At 41.7% G+C, this 16676-nt stretch overlaps 1 protein-coding gene across 1 annotated transcript in view; it reads right to left on the bottom strand.

Annotated features, from left to right (window-relative positions):
• Nucleotides 1-16676, bottom strand: part of LOC126273130 (esterase E4-like) — a 234207-nt gene that overhangs the window by 71539 nt on the left and 145992 nt on the right. Inside the window, exons 8-9 of the mRNA XM_049976590.1 lie at nt 9948-10123; nt 9705-9852 (exon numbers count right to left, since the gene is read on the bottom strand). Of these exons, the coding sequence (XP_049832547.1) occupies nt 9705-9852; nt 9948-10123 (324 nt within the window). The remainder of the gene's footprint in view (nt 1-9704; nt 9853-9947; nt 10124-16676) is intronic.

The following is a 16676-nucleotide window of genomic DNA, read 5'->3' as shown; positions in this document are numbered from 1 at the left end:
TGATGATGAACAGGAAGAAGAAGAAGAAGAAGAAGAAGAAGAAAGTTCGCATGACAATTTTCAAGGCTTCTAAAGGTCGGTTCGGTTTTCTTGTTTAGTCTGTCTTCACAATCTAATAATAAAAGTGGTAAAAATGTTATGTTTAAAAAAAAAACAATCAAGGTGCATCTTATAGTCCATAGAGTTTTATAGGCCATAAAATATGGTACTGACCTTTGGACTTATTGTTGCAAATGATACTTCTATTGTGATTTATGCAACTGACATCAGAGGACCTGTCTTAGGGGCAGGTTTTGTTAGACACTAACTCTCTTGATCTGACACACAAAAGGAATGGAGAATCCATGACCAGTATCATCAGTGTCCCAGCACAAATACTCAGCCTTCTAGATAACACAGCAACTGACTTGAAAATAGTATGCTGCACTGTGCCTGGTTTCTCTGCACAAATTTGGTGCACTATGTCACAAATCTGCATCAAACTCTTTGCACCACTCAACAAGTAGAAGGGTATTTTTGACCATGTACGCTGACTATCACAGCCTGTAGTACATCCCACAAACAAACTAATCTAATAGACCAAGTCACAAAGGAATTAAAGACATTACCTGCCAGTGGATGTTGATTTATATAAATGGGGCAAGTTGAAAATATGTGCCAGACCAGGATTTCAAATGGCTCTGAGCACTATGGGACTTAACTTCTGAGGTCATCAGTCCCCTAGAACTTAGAACTACTTAAACCTAACTAACCTAAGGATATCACACACATCCATGCCCGAGGCAGGATTCGAACCTGCGACCGTAGCAGTCACTCGGTTCCAGACTGTAGTGCCTAGAACCGCTCGGCCACTCCAGACCAGGATTTCAAACAAAGTCTACTGTTTACTACGCAGATGTGCTGACCACTATGCCATCTGGCCACAGTGTTTTCCACAGCCACACAAACTACATCTACATCTACATACATACTCCGCAATCCACCATACTGTGCGTGGCAGAGGGTACCTCATATCACAACTAGCATCTTCTCTCCCTGTTCCACTCCCAAACAGAACGAGGGAAAAATGACTGCCTATATGCCTCTGTATGAACCCTAATCTCTGTGGCTTTTCTGTGAAATGTAAGTTGGCGGCAGTAAAATTGTACTGCAGTCAGCCTCAAATGCTGGTTCTCTAAATTTCCTCAATTGTGATTCACTAAAAGAACACCTCCTTTCCTCTAGAGACTCCCACCCGAGTTCCTGAAGCATTTCTGTAACACTCGTGTGATGATCAAACCTACCAGTAACAAATCTAGCAGTCCGCCTCTGAATTGCTTCTATGTCCTCCCTCAATCCGACCTGATAGGGATCCGAAATGCTCGAGCAGTACACAAGAATAGGTCGTATTAGTGTTTTATATGTGGTCTCTTTTACAGATGAACCACATCTTCCCAAAATTCTACCAATGAACCGAAGATGACTATCCGCCTTCCCCACAACTGCCATTACATGCTTGTCCCACTTCATATCGCTCTGCAATGTTACGCCCAAATATTTAATCAATGTGACTGTGTCAAGCGCTACACTACTAATGGAATATTCAAACATTATGGGATTATTTTTCCTATTCATCTGCATTAATTTACATTTATCTATATTTAGAGTTAGCTGCCATTCTTTACACCAATCACAAATCCTGTCCAAGTCATCTTGTATTCTGCTACAGTCACTCGAAGATGACACCTTCCCGTACACCACAGCATCATTAGCAAACAGCTGCACATTGTTATCTACCCTATCCAAAAGATCATTTAAGTAGATAGAAAACAACAGCGGACCTACTACACTTCCCTGGGGCACTCCAGATGATACCCTCACCTCCGATGAACACTCACCATTGAGGGCAATGTACTGGGTTCTATTACTTAAGAAGCCTTCAAGCCACTCACAGACTTGGGAACCAATCCCATATGCTCGTACCTAAGTTAGGAGTCTGCAGTGGGGCGCTGAGTCAAACGCTTTCTGGAAGTCAAGGAATATGGCATCCGTCTGATACCCTTCATCCATGGTTCACAAGATATCATGTGAAAAACGGGTGAGTTACGTTTCACAGGAGCGATGCCTTCTAAAATAGTGCTGATGCATGGACAGCAACTTCTCTGTCTCAAGGAAATTAAATGCAAGCTAAATAAGGAGCCAATGCAGTAGAGTAATCTCTGTAAAACCGAATTGGAATCCCATCAGGATCTGGCAAATTATTTATTTTCAACCCATTCAGCTGCTTCACAACCCCAAGTATGTCTGTCACTATGTCCTCCATACGGGAATCTGTAAGAGACTCAAACAGTGATATGTTTGTATGGTCCTCCTGTGTGAAAGATTTCTCAAATGCTAAATTTAAAATTTCAGCTTTCGTTTTGCTGTCTTCTGTTGCCAGGCCAGACTGATCAGTGAGTGACTGGATGGAAGCCTTTGACCCGCTTACAGATTTTACATAAGACCAGAATTTCCTTGGGTTTTCAGCAAGATCGTTTACTAAGGTATGACGGTGGTAGTGGTTGAATGCTTTGTGCATCGCTCTTTTTACAGCAGCACGAATCTCTACTAACTTTTGCCTGTCCTCATTCTCCCGATCTATCTAGTACTGTGAGTGCAACTGCCTTTGCTTCCTGAGCATTCTGCAAATTGCGCTGTTAAACCATGGTGAGTCTTTTCTATCCATAACCCACTTTTTCAGCACATACTTGTCCAATGCATGATTTACAATGTGTTTAAAATTTGCCCATAATTCTTCCACATCCATCGTACCAGAAGTAAATGAAATTGATTCATTTACTAAGTGGGATGCTAACAACTGCTTATCTGCTCTTTCTAGTAAGAAAACTCTCCTAGCCTTCTTGATCGACTTTTTAACTTTTGTAACCATAGTCGTAATGACAACATCATGATCACTAATCCCTGTCTCAACACTGATATCGTCAATGAGGTCTGGTCTGTTCGCAGCTACCAGATCTAAAATATTTCCATCACACGTTGGCTGTCGATTTAGCTGTTCAAGACAGTTTTTGGATAATGTGTTCAAAAGTAATTCACCTGACAACTTGTCTGTACCACCTGTAATTAATCCATACACAGCCAAGTCTATACTAGGTATACTACTCTAGCATGCCTCCTGTCAGACCCAAATTCTCCTTATACTGCACACTCTGTCATAACCTTGATTATATATGTGATGTCTATTCTTTTGGACGTGATCCAACAGCCACTATGAATTAAGACACAAAGGAATTAAAGACATTACCTGCCAGTGGGCATTGATTTATATTCTTCCAATCCATGTATGGCATACAGCAAACCAGTGCTTAACAGTATTGGTTAAAAACAGTCTTGCAACCAAGACTGTTTTTAACCGATATTGATTTATATTATTGGGCAAGTTGAAAATTTGTGCTGGACTTGAATTTGAAACCAAGCCTACTGCTTACTATGCAGATGTGTTGACCACTATGCCAACTAGACACAGTCATGTCTCCTGTCAGACCCAAAATCCCAACTTATACCACACACTACTGATGCGTCCCTGCTCATCAGCCTCATTACTTGTGGCATCTCACCATTTCTTATAAGAGTTTAATCTTGGTGTACATACGTACTGAAGGGATCATTGGCTGTCAAATTCTTAATTATATTCGTGGTGTCTATTCTTTCAGACATGTCCAGAAGAACAGACACTATCTTGACCCCGCAGCCTCTATTAGTTGGGACACAAAGGAAATAAAGACATTTTCTGCTATTGGACATTGATTTATATGAATAGGGCAAGTTGAAAATTTGTACTGGACCAGGATTTGAATATGGGTCTCCTACTTACTTGGCAGAGTGCTGATCATTACACCATCGAGACACAGTGGTCACCGCAACAACATGGACTATCCTAGCATGACTCCCGTCAGACCCAAATTCTCAGCTTATACCACACACTACTGATGTAGTGCCCCATTCATTAGCCTCATTACTCCCATCATCTTGCCAATTCCTATAAGAGTTCAACCTTGGTACTGTAAGAGTTCAACCTTGGTAAGCATCTGCACTGAAGGGATTAATGGCCACCATTGCCTTAATTATATATGGGGTGTCTAATCATTTGGACACATCTGAAAGAACAGACACTGCACATATCATTAAGATGATGACAGCCAATGATCTCTTTGGACATGTCCAAAAGAACAGACACCGTATATATCATTAAGGCGATGATGGCCAATGATGTCTTCCTTCATGTCCGAAAGACCAGACACCACATATACACTATGTAATCAAAAGTATCCAGACACCCCCTAAAACATATGCTTTTTCTTGTTAGGTGCATTGTGCTGCCACCTACTGCCAGGTACTCCATATCAGCAGCCTAAGTAGTCATTAGACATCGTGAGAGAGCAGAATGGGGCACTCTGCGTAACTCATGGACTTCGAGTGTGGTCACATGATGACTTTGAGTGTGGTCAGGTGATTTCCACACTTCTAATCATCCCTAGGTTCACTGTTTCCAATTTATTTATTTATACGTGTTCAGAACATAATATATTAATATAATTTAACATACATAGCATATGATACATACACTCCTGGAAATGGAAAAAAGAACACATCGACACCGTTGTGTCAGAACCAACATACTTGCTACGGACACTGCGAGAGGGCTGTACAAGCAATGATCACACGCACGGCACAGCGGACACACCAGGAACCGCGGTGTTGGCCGTCGAATGGCGCTAGCTGCGCAGCATTTGTGCACCACCGCCGTCAGTGTCAGCCAGTTTGCCGTGGCATATGGAGCTCCATCGCAGTCTTTAACACTGGTAGCATGCCACGACAGCATGGACGTGAACCGTATGTGCAGTTGACGGACTTTGAGCGAGGGCGTATAGTGGGCATGCGGGAGGCCGGGTGGACGTACCGCTGAATTGCTCAACACGTGGGGCGTGAGGTCTCCACAGTACATCGATGTTGTCGCCAGTGGTCGGCGGAAGGTGCACGTGCCCGTCGACCTGGGACCGGACCGCAGCGATGCACGGATGCAAGCCAACACCATAGGATCCTACGCAGTGCAGTAGGGGACCACACCGCCACTTCCCAGCAAATTAGGGACACTGTTGCTCCTGGGGTATCGGCGAGGACCATTCGCAACCATCTCCATGAAGCTGGGCTACAGTCCCGCACACCATTAGGCCGTCTTCCGCTCACGCCCCAACATCGTGCAGCCCGCCTCCAGTGGTGTCGCGACAGGCGTGAATGGAGGGACGAATGGAGACGTGTCGTCTTCAGCAATGAGAGTCGCTTCTGCCTTGGTGCCAATGATGGTCGTATGCGTGTTTGGTGCCGTACAGGTGAGCGCCACAATCAGGACAGCATACGACCGAGGCACACAGGGCCAACACCTGGCATCATGGTGTGGGGAGCGATCTCCTATACTGGCCGTACACCTCTGGTGATCGTTGAGGGGACACTGAATAGTGCACGGTACATCCAAACCGTCATCGAACCCATCATTTTACCATTCCTAGATCGGCAAGGGAACTTGCTGTTCCAACAGGACAATGCACATCCGCATGTATCCCGTGCCACCTAACGTGCTCTAGAAGGTGTAAGTCAACTACCCTGATCTCCGGATCTGTCCCCCATTGAGCATGTTTGGGACTGGATGAAGCGTCGTCTCAAGCGCTCTGCACGTCCAGCACGAACGCTGGTCCAGCTGAGGCGCCAAGTGGAAATGGCATGGCAAGCCGTTCCACACGACTACATCCAGCATCTCTATGATCGTCTCCATGGGAGAATAGCAGCCTGCATTGTTGCGAAAGGTGGATATACGCTGTACTAGTGTCGACATTGTGCATGCTCTGTTGCCTGTGTCTATGTGCCTGTGGTTCTGTCAGTGTGATCATGTGATGTATCTGACCCCAGGAATGTGTCAATAAAGTTTCCCCTTCCTGGGACAATGAATTCACGGTGTTCTTATTTCAATTTCCAGGAGTGTATATATTACAAGTATTACAGAGAATATGTGCATACTTATATTTCATGTGGTGCCCAGAATTTCACTGCACAGACTGCCTTATCATTGGCAATAATCAGATCGTCCATGGACACCGGTTCTGACAGTTTCCTGCAGCTGAGTAGGTGCTGATGGTCTTGGGGTTCACCACACTCACATAGTTCATCACCTGAGGTGTATCCCCATTGCTTCATGTTCTCCTTGCACTGAGACACTTCAGTTCTCAGTGTATTGAGTACCTTCCACATCGTGTATGGGAGATGATGACTTGTAGCAAGTTCTTCCTTGGGGTTGTCCCAATATTTCTCTGATGATGAGCTATGCCAGAGTGTGAAGGAGATATCTGGATTGGTTGCGTTGTTAGGAGAAAACGTTTTCTTGACTTAAGTCTTGGTGTTTGATGTTCACATCCAAACAGGGGGTGTCTCTGATCTGTCTCCTGCTTCTTTCTTTCCACTTCAGCTGCTGTTCTCCTTCGGATGTCTGGAGGTGCTACACCCACGAGGTGGTGGAGTTTGTCAACAGGGGTTGCCCGCAAGCAGCCTGTTACAATTTGTCCTGTTTTATTTAGGGCAATATTTATCTGTTTGGTATGGCTGGAGTTCTTCCATACAGGTGCTGCATATTCAGCAGTGGAGAAGCACAAAGTGAGAACAGATGTGCAGAGGACCTGTGGGTGTGCTCCCCAGTTGTTGTCGGTCAGTTTCCTAATAATGTTGATCCTCACACTGACTTTCATTTTTGTATCTGTACAATGGCCCTTGAAGGTGAGGGACTGGTCCAACTTCACTCTGGGGTACTTTGGGATGTCACAGAGGGTCAGCTGTTGACCTCTCCAGGTTATTCTCAGTTTCCTCCGTGCCTCTCTCTTCCGTAAGTGAAATGCACACACTTGTGTTTTGGAGGGGTTTGGCTTCAGGTAGTTGCTATCATAGTTGTTACATAATGCTTCAAGAACATTACACCAGACTGGTTCCAATGTGATAATGAAAAAGAAGCATGAAGGGACAGGTACAGCACAATTGTACAGGTCCAACTCATCTGTTGACTGACAGAGACTGCCAACAGTTGAAGAGGATCGTAATGTGTAATAGGCAGACATCTATCCAGACCATCACACAGGGATTCCAAGCTGTCTCAGCATCCACAGCAAGTACTATGAAAATTACGTGGGAGGTGAGAAAACTTGGACTTCACGGTGGGTGCTCATAAGCTACATATCACGATGGTAAATGTCATATGATGCATCCCTTGGTGTAAGGAGCTTAACATTGGATGATTGAACAATGGAAAAAACATTGTGTGGAGTGACAAATCACAGTACACAATGTGGTGATCCGATGGCAGGGTGTGGGTATGGCGAATGCCCAGTGAACGTCATCTGCTAGTGTGTGTATTACTAACAGTACAATTCAGAGGCAGTGGTGTTATGGTGTGATCATGTTTTTCATGGAGGGGGCTTGCACCCCTTGTTGTTTGGTGTTGCAATATCACATCACAGGCCTACATTGATGTTTTAAGCACCTTCTTGCTTCCCACTGTTGAAGAGCAATTCAGGGTTGATGATTGCATCTTTCAACATGATCGAGCACCTGTTTATAATGTGCAGTCTGTGGCAGAGAGGTTACACACAATAACATTATGAAAATAACATCCCTATAATGGATTGGGATGCACAGAGTCATGACCTGAATCCTATAGAACACCTTTGGGATGTTTTGGAGCACCAACTTTGTACCAGAGCTCACCAACCAACATCGTTACCTCTCTTCAGTGCAGCACTCCATGAAGAATGGGCTGCCATTCCCCAAGAAACCTTCCAGCACCTGACTGAAGGTATGCCTGTGAGAGTGGAAGCTGTTATCAAGGCTAAGCATGGGCCAATACCATATTGAATTCCAGCTTAACTGATGGAGGGCACCACAAACTTGTAAGTCATTTTCAGCCAGGTGGCCAGATACTTTTGATCACTTAGTGTATAATTAAGGTGATGCTGGCCACTGATCTCTTCAGTGCAGTTGCACATCAAGCTCAACCTCTTACAGGAATTGGAGATATGCCACAAGTAATGATACTAATGAGTGGGGGCTCTATATCAGTAGTGTGCAGTGTAAGTTGAGAATCTGGGTCTGATGGGAGGCATGCTAGGGTAGTCCATGTAGTTGAGCATGACCACTTTGTCCCGATGGTGTAGTGGCCAGCACTCTGCCAAATAAGCAGGAGACCCAGGTTTGGCATAAATTTTCAGCTTGTCCCATTAATATAAATCAGTGCCCATTGGCAGGTAATTATTTTAATTCCTGCATGTTTCAATTCATAGTGACTCTGGGATCAAAAAAAGTGTCTCTTCTTTCAGATACTCTCATCTGTAACATGAACAGCATATCGCACACCTCAGAATACCTCTTGAGCAGGCACATGGCTCACCCAAAACTTTTATAGATCATTTCTAAAAGACTGTGACCTTGTCAAGTTTTGGGATGATGTGACCTGCCCTGCTTGCAGCCACTATATTCAGGCCCCAGATAGTGATAAAAACAGAGCTAACAGCTTTGTCATTCTCCTCTATGGGAAACCAACCACTGTTTCAGTGAATTGTTATAAACCTGCATAGATTCTGTGGAATATCAGCGACAAGTGATGAAGGTATAACACATACAAATGTGAATTCTCACACTCGTGAAAAGCATATCTCCCCATCTTATTTGTCAAATGAAAACAACACTTTCATACTGAAATTCAATGTGCAGCAATTACAAGCAGAAGACATGACATTGAAACTGGTTTATGATTTCATCATCATGGAAGCACAGCAAAGGGAGCAGCAGATTGATGATGGGTTCCTCTTCAGGCAGTTCACTCACAGCTACAAACTTCCCCATGATGTCAAACTGCACACAAACATGTTACACAGTTATTAAGCAGCTATTAAGAAACAGCATTCTCTTCCATGCATGCAAATGAAGGTTGAAGGCTGGGACAACCACAACTATGACTCGAATGCCCTCCACAGCCTAGCCCCCCCCCCCTCCCCCCCTCCACTCCAATGCAGACCAATAGTCACACGTCACATTACAGACTCTAAATATCAGCCAGATATGGTGTGACTGGACTTGCGTAGCTCACGCTCTCACTCCCAAGGGGGCATCCCTGTGTCGGCTCCACCATCAATAATCATAGCAAAGGGAAATGATTCTTTACAGTCAGCGATTGGAGTGGTGCGACAAGGATATTTTTGGTTGAGTCAGTTCACTCTGAACAATAGCTGGTTGCATGGACTCTTCTCTGTATTGCAGTACTGACATTACATTACATATTATTTACACTTGGTGCTTTAGTTTTTCCAGTATGAGTATTCCTACCCACATGCACCACATAATAAATGTTTACTTTGTTAACATTTGCACTGATATATTGTGCAGCACTGAAGGATGTTCCATATTATGCAAATTGTCTATACCAACTGTAAAATCTTTTTACTTTCCAAACAGCTTCACTGTAAGATACAGCAGAATAAAATTTAAGCAATGCAAAATGTTAATATTCTGTGTCCTGTATCTTTCACTCTATTGTGGATTGTTAAAAAGATTTGCTCTATTTCAACAATGGAACTACTTAAATAACAATAAATATAACACCAAAGGAAAAACTATGTAACTGATTTATTTACCATATGGTACTGAAGTTCCTGGGTAGTACACAAAACTGTACCGCCCTGGATAAGAAAATCTGTAGAAATAAACTGGCTCAGTACTTGTGGATGCTATTATACGTGCAGCCCTATCAACACCAAAGTTGATTATTGAGTCTGAATATATCTGAAACATACATATTTTTATTCATGAGTATCTGTGTCTAAATTAATTGAAGATGTTTGTGTGTATATATGAATGTGGTCAATAAAACTACTTACATTTCCAAGACCTTCAAGAACAAATTCCGATATTGGTAAATTATGAAGATAAAAATTCCGTATGTTTTGACTTTTGTATGCAGAATTGTGTTCTTTCTTGTACATGAAAGCTAAAGGAGCCACAGAAGTAAAGTTTTCTTGCATTTCAGTTCGCCATGAAGTATTGTTAATGATTGCTGCAAAATACACAATTACAAACACTGTAGTATTTATTGTACACTCAGTTTGTAGAGATATATGCTTCACCACAAAATCAATTTTTATTGGCATAAAATACTAAGTAAGAACATATACATATGTATATATACACCTTACTCACCCTAGATTATGATACTGTGGAAGAGAGAGAGAGAGAGAGAGAGAGAGAGAGAGAGAGAGAGAAATGAAGAAGTTGAAAAATGATAAGTGGTTTAAGTTGATACTGTAAAAGCACATAAGTTCACTTGTAAACCTTCATATGAGGAAAATGTAGTGGAAGGATACAGCAAAGCTTTTTCATGATAGACGTCAGTGTTAGGTATCATTAGAAAACTTCACAGTTGAAAAGAGATGCAATATATGAACGTTAAGGCTCACTGAGTTGAAATTTGAAGAGATCTGAGTTATAACTTGCTGATCATTGAAACTTTAAGAAGTTAAAGTAATAGAAAAAGCTCAATAATTCCACTTTCTAGAAAGTAGGCAGAGTCACACATATGTTGGAATATTTCTACAGTTGAAGACATGTACTATTCAATTTCTTCCTCTGCTTTAAAATACGTCTGTCAGCCACATCAGTTTGAATTAGCTTCTTGTCTTTTGAGATTTATCCTTGTCCTTCTTTCACTCTCCTATTTTGCAAATCTCTTCATTCCTCTGCCTACAACATTTGTCCTGGATCTATTTTTGTTCTACTATCCACTGGTGGTCTCAGTTTTCAATTCAGATGTTACCTTGTTGTATGTGTGTGTGAAATCTTCTGGGACTTCACTGCTAAGATCATCAGTCCCTAAGCTTTCACACTACTTAACCTAAATTATTCTAAGGACAAACACACACACACCAATGCCCAAGAGAGGACTCGAACCTCCGCCGGGATTACCAGCACAGTCCATGACTGCAACGCCTTAGACCACTTGGCTAACCCCACGCGCCTTACCTTGTTGTAGTTCTCTGTTTTCTGTGCCCCGTATTCTTTCAGATCCATGTATCTTTTGGACCTAATTCACTTTGGTTTGCTACTCACATGGAACTATAGTATCTGTTATGTCAGTCTTCCATGATCCAGTCTCCAAACATGTCTGAAGAAAATTGCTGCCATAGCTTCTTTTTTCAGTGGACCAGTGTTTCTCCATTCACCTAGGAACTGAAATCTCTTTACCTTCTGAATTCACCCTGCTTCTAATGACCTCCATCTAGGAACTGTGCTGATGATCATCATTCAGTGTGTTCTTCTAATGGAGATATTTTAATCCTGCTTTATATGCCTATCACTAAAGATGAGATAACGACAATATTATGAAAAATGACAGAGTGCTACTCAGCACACAGAGAAGGCACTATGTCGCAGACAGGAACAATGAAAGTGCTGCTAAACATTAAACTGACAGACAAAAAGAGTGTTCCTTCAGAAACAGAAAACACATTCACACAAGCACCACTCAGATACACATGACCACTGTCTCTGGTTGCTGTTTACTGACTGTGGACTGCAACTGTGTCTAATATAATCAGCAATCTGGGGTAGCTTGTGGGGCATGGAAGAGGTATGGGTCAGGGAAGGGGAAAAATAGTAAGGTACGGTGGGGAGGGGGGTGGGGAGATGGAGCAGAAAAGGGAGAAAGGTGAGGAGAGAAGTAGAGAAGGGGAAAAGACTAATAGGTGTATTGGTGAAATAGAAGACATGTGTAGTGGTGTTGTGGGCACAGGGTAGGGGATAGGTAGGTGGAGGACAGAGACTAGTGAAAGTTAGGCCAGATAAGTTATGGGAACAAAGGATGTGTTGTTGGGAGAGTTCCCACCTGCAAATTTCAGAAAAGGTGGTGTTGATAGGAAGGATCCAGATGGTGAAGGCTGTGAAGCAGTCTTTGAAGTGAAGCACATTGTGTTTGGCAGCACATTAAACAAGTGAGTGGTCCAGCTGTCTCTTGGCCACACTTTGGCAGTGGCCATTCATGCAGACAGACACCAGTTCTTCCTCAAATCCTTAGGCCCATCCCAGAACTCCCCCATGAGTCATCTCTCTGCAGACCTCCATTACTTCTAGCACACCTATCTCCTATGTGCTGCCTTAAGTCCATAAATCCAACAACCAAGTAAGCCCATTTACGGCCAGTCACCTGTGCCCTTACAGAGAGAATCTCTGCTCTCACAGACCAACAACTTCAGCCTATTAAATCTATTCAGTGGTTCCTTGTGCAAAATTTTACTAATTTGCTACAATATTACACAAATAAATAGATTGTGGTTCACTATTTCACCATGATAGATGTGACTCATTATTGTTGCAATATTAGCTGTTTCTAATGCATTAAAATCGAGTATGTTGTTTATATGTTTATAATTTGCACTAGTTTTTTATTAATGCATTAATACTCCTAGCTCTTTTACTTGCCCTGTACCCAACACACCAGTATTTCCAAATAACCAACATGGAACGCAAAATCACATCTGCAGATCGTACTCTTTTCATACACTTTCATATTAAATTTCCTCATACACTCACTTATATTAGCACCACCTACAGCCTTTCAACTTAAAGGGTATTTTATTTATTTATTTATTTATTTATTTATTTATTGTTCAGCTAATTCAATCTATACAAGATATAGCCTCTTTAAGTTATTAAATACATTTTAAGGGGTGTTTCCATGCATCTCTGTCCTCTGCTGTCTTCTGCCAGCTGAAGCACGCAACCTTCCTGAGTTCCTTATCCCAGCAATCAGGTGGTCTCCCTGGTGGTCTTTGTTTTTCTCTGGGACCCCATTCTAAAACTGATTTCTTCCATCTTCCATCCCTTCTGCCCACTGCCATTTTAAAGTCTTAACCCATTCTATAATACCTTTTACTGTGAAAAATTCATTTAAAGTCCAAGTTTCACACCTGTACGTTAAAACCAGTAGCACATACTGATCACAAACTGTCTTCTTTAAATAGACTGGCATGTTAGATTTGAAAACTGTTGCATTCCTTCCATAAGCCCCTCAACCCAGATTAGCTCGACAAAAAATTTCAGGTTTCAAATCCCCTTTTGTGTCAGTTAATTGCCCTAGATAAACATATTCTGTAAAATTGTTTAGGATGTTGCTGTTCACTGTTACTTGTCCTTCAGCTACCCACTTATTACGCATAACCTTAGTTTTGGAGTGATTTATTTTAAGTTCAACTTCGTGAGAATGATCTGTTAAGTCTTTTATAGACTGCATTTCCGTCTTACTGTTAGCTAGGACCACTACATCATCAGCAAATCTCAGGCTGGTGAGCCTTTTACCATTTATCATTATCTCTCTGTTGTTCCAAATCATTTTGGACATAACCATCTCGAGAACTGCTATATAAAAGTTCAGGGATATAGGAATACTCTGCTTTACTCCTTTTCCAATGGGAAATTCACACTTGCTTTTTACTATGTTGATAGATGCTACAAACTTGTCATAAATGTTTCACAATATGTTTATATATTGTTTTCCCACTCCTTTAAAAATGGATTAATAGTAATTAAACTGCATACATTAATCTTATGTATATGACCTGAACTGTTTAAATATATTTAAATTTTGTAATTAAGTGTTTAACATCACAAGGAATAAAGTTTAAAAAAAGAAAAAAAAATTAGTAGCAGGAATCGAACCTGAACCAAAGGAACTGCCCATTAGGTGCTCTTGACCACTGGACTGGGGCACCAATACATGGATTGCTGCTTAAAAATCCTTCATACTCTGCACTTAAATCCTTAGAGAGTGTTTAACCTTTTCCTACAGTCCTCTTCAGCGAAATATTCGAGGAACTTGAAATGGATGTCTACCTGCTTCTACGCACGTAGTTTGAGCCAAGTCAGTGAGCACCATCCCATGCTCTCCTGTTGCTAGATTTAAATTTGGGGCAGATTCACCTAACCCTTTAACTCTCACTTTCTCCTCCAAAGATTTATTGGGAAAAAAGGCCTCTTTAGCAGATCATGTAAAGAAAGCACTATCATGGAAGCAGTGGTTGGGAAGGGAGTGAGACAGGGTTGTAGCCTCTCCCCGATGTTGTTCAATCTGTATATTGAGCAAACAGTAAAGGAAACAAAAGAAAAATTCAGAGTAGGTATTAAAATTCATGGAGAAGAAATAAAAACTTTGAGGTTCGCCAATGACGTTGTAATTCCGTCAGAGACAGCAAAGGACTTGGAAGAGCAGTGAACAGAATGGACAGTGTCTTGAAAGGTGGATATAAGATGAACATCAACAAAAACAAAATGAGGATAATGGAATGCAGTCAAATTAAGTCGGGTGATCCTGAGGGAATTAGATTAGGGGGCTCGACCACTGCGTGATGACACGGTTACATCAACTGCTTCTCAAAAGTCCCCAATACTCTACACTTGCACATTAATTCACGCAATTTCAAATAAAAATATTGACTTGGTGTTGTGAGCAACATCACGCTCATAGTGCCAGAAGGGATGATGTCACATCAGAGCACATGCAGTAGAAAACAGACAGCTGTATCCTTTCACTGAGCTGATCTTAGCATGACTGCCCACCCTCTCAGTACTCAACACTGATGTGTAGTCATCAAGGAGGAAGTGTTACAAAATATGTTTTCATCCATTTTATTTGCATACCAGCATGCATTCGAAGATACATGGCTTCCTTTTAATGAGATTTCCAGCTCACATTCAAAGAGGAATGGCATACTTTTAATGTGATTGCCAACTTATAACTTAAGAGAAATGGCTTCATATAAGTACAATATTTACAATGTGCTGTAGCCCACTAGTACACAATCACCAACTGCTTCTGCCTGTAATGTATCCTTCCATATAAAAGACATCCACTATTTCCCCTCATCAATTCTCCATACTTCTATTCCTTTACCACCCAGTGCCCTGCTCATAACTGGTGATGCCATTTCCCTCTACACTAACATCCCCAATACTCATGATCTTCTCATTATGAACACTATCTTTCCCTAAATCCAACTGATTCCACACCCAAACCTCCTTTCTTGTCACCATGACCATCTATATCCTCACCCACAATTACTTCTCCTTTGAAGGTATCACCTGCAAACAAACCTGCATGGCATTGTCCTATGCCAACCTACTCATGCACCATCTAGAGGAATCCTTCCTAACTGCTCAGACTCCTGAACCCCTCAACTGATTCAGATTTATCAATGACATCCTAGTGATCTCATCCGATGGTAAGGACACCTTATCCATATTCCTCCCCATCCTCAAAACCTTCTCCCCCAATTGCTTCACCTGATCTTCTTCAATCCAATGAGCCACTTTCGATGTTGACCACCTTGTTAAGGATGGCAACATCAGCACCTTGTAACGCCGGAAATGCATATCCTCCTATTTACATCTATAGTAGTATAAATTTTTTTCTTTATTTTGTTACCTGAAGATATGGCATTTCTGTGTCTTTATATATTGTAATTGTTTTACTATTTGTATATATATATATTTATGCATTTATGTCAATGTATAATTGGTTTGTTTTGTGAATATTATTTGTATTTATATGCTGGGTCTGGCCTAAGCAAAACTATGCTATCGAACGAATACGTCGATAGGTTGCGTGGAGGTCCAAAGTGTTTAGGATCTTTGGTAGTGTTAATATCGGCGCGTGGAGCGAGAGCAGAGAGAGTCGGGGCTGGAAGAGGGCAGTGGAGCAGGTGTGTTGTGTGACGATCCCACGAGTTGCCGCACTTTCGGGGTTTGGCAGCACGTAATTGCGCTCGACTTGCTATGTTAGTTTCTGACATGGTGTCGTGTATGGGAAGCATTAGCTGGCACACATCAAGAGGCCATTTTGCCTGGTGACCGTGTTGAGAAGAAGGTGTGCCAACGTCCAGCTTCTGCAACAGTGACAGCCGACAATGAGTTACTATTGCCACCTCCTCGATCGACGGCTTCAAAACTTCAATCAACCAACAACGAAGACTGGAAGCATGTAAAGTTTTAGAACTGTATGGCAGACCTCAGCTTTTCAAACTGTTCCATTTTCGTAACTATAATTACAGCAACTTAGCATGAACATTTGTTGCTCATTGTGCCAATTGCATTACCAAGCAGGGTCCCTTCCTTTTCAGGAATGAACCCGAGTGTCGTTGAAATTCAAACGCCAGCATTAAGGTAATATTATTCCATTTCACTGCTTTAATTTCAAAGTTCAGTGAAAGTATTCATAGCTGACCACAATATTTAGATTACGGTAGCACAAGTTATGAGTGCGAGTTTTGTTACCATATTTTAGCTTACCTTAGCTTGGTTCGTCCTAATTTTAACTATTGTCAGTTGTTCAGAATCATTTAATTCAAGTTCTAAGTTAAATCTCTTATTTCTAAACTGCGTAGATTCAAGTAGCTTTTGAAATGATTGTTGAGGTAGCCCAAGACTAACCGTATTTTACTGAATTTCGATGTGCTTCAGAAACAAAGTTCACTATTAATTTCAATCACTAAATTAACTTTCAATTTTCCGGCTTTATTAAGTCTTTTGCTAAATTAAGTGTCGCGAAATTTATTACTTCTGAC

This window comes from Schistocerca gregaria, chromosome 1, assembly GCF_023897955.1.
Source record: "Schistocerca gregaria isolate iqSchGreg1 chromosome 1, iqSchGreg1.2, whole genome shotgun sequence".
Classification (NCBI taxonomy): domain Eukaryota; kingdom Metazoa; phylum Arthropoda; class Insecta; order Orthoptera; family Acrididae; genus Schistocerca; species Schistocerca gregaria.
Note: the sequence above shows the minus strand (reverse complement) of the source record. Positions and strands in the feature narration are given on the sequence as shown.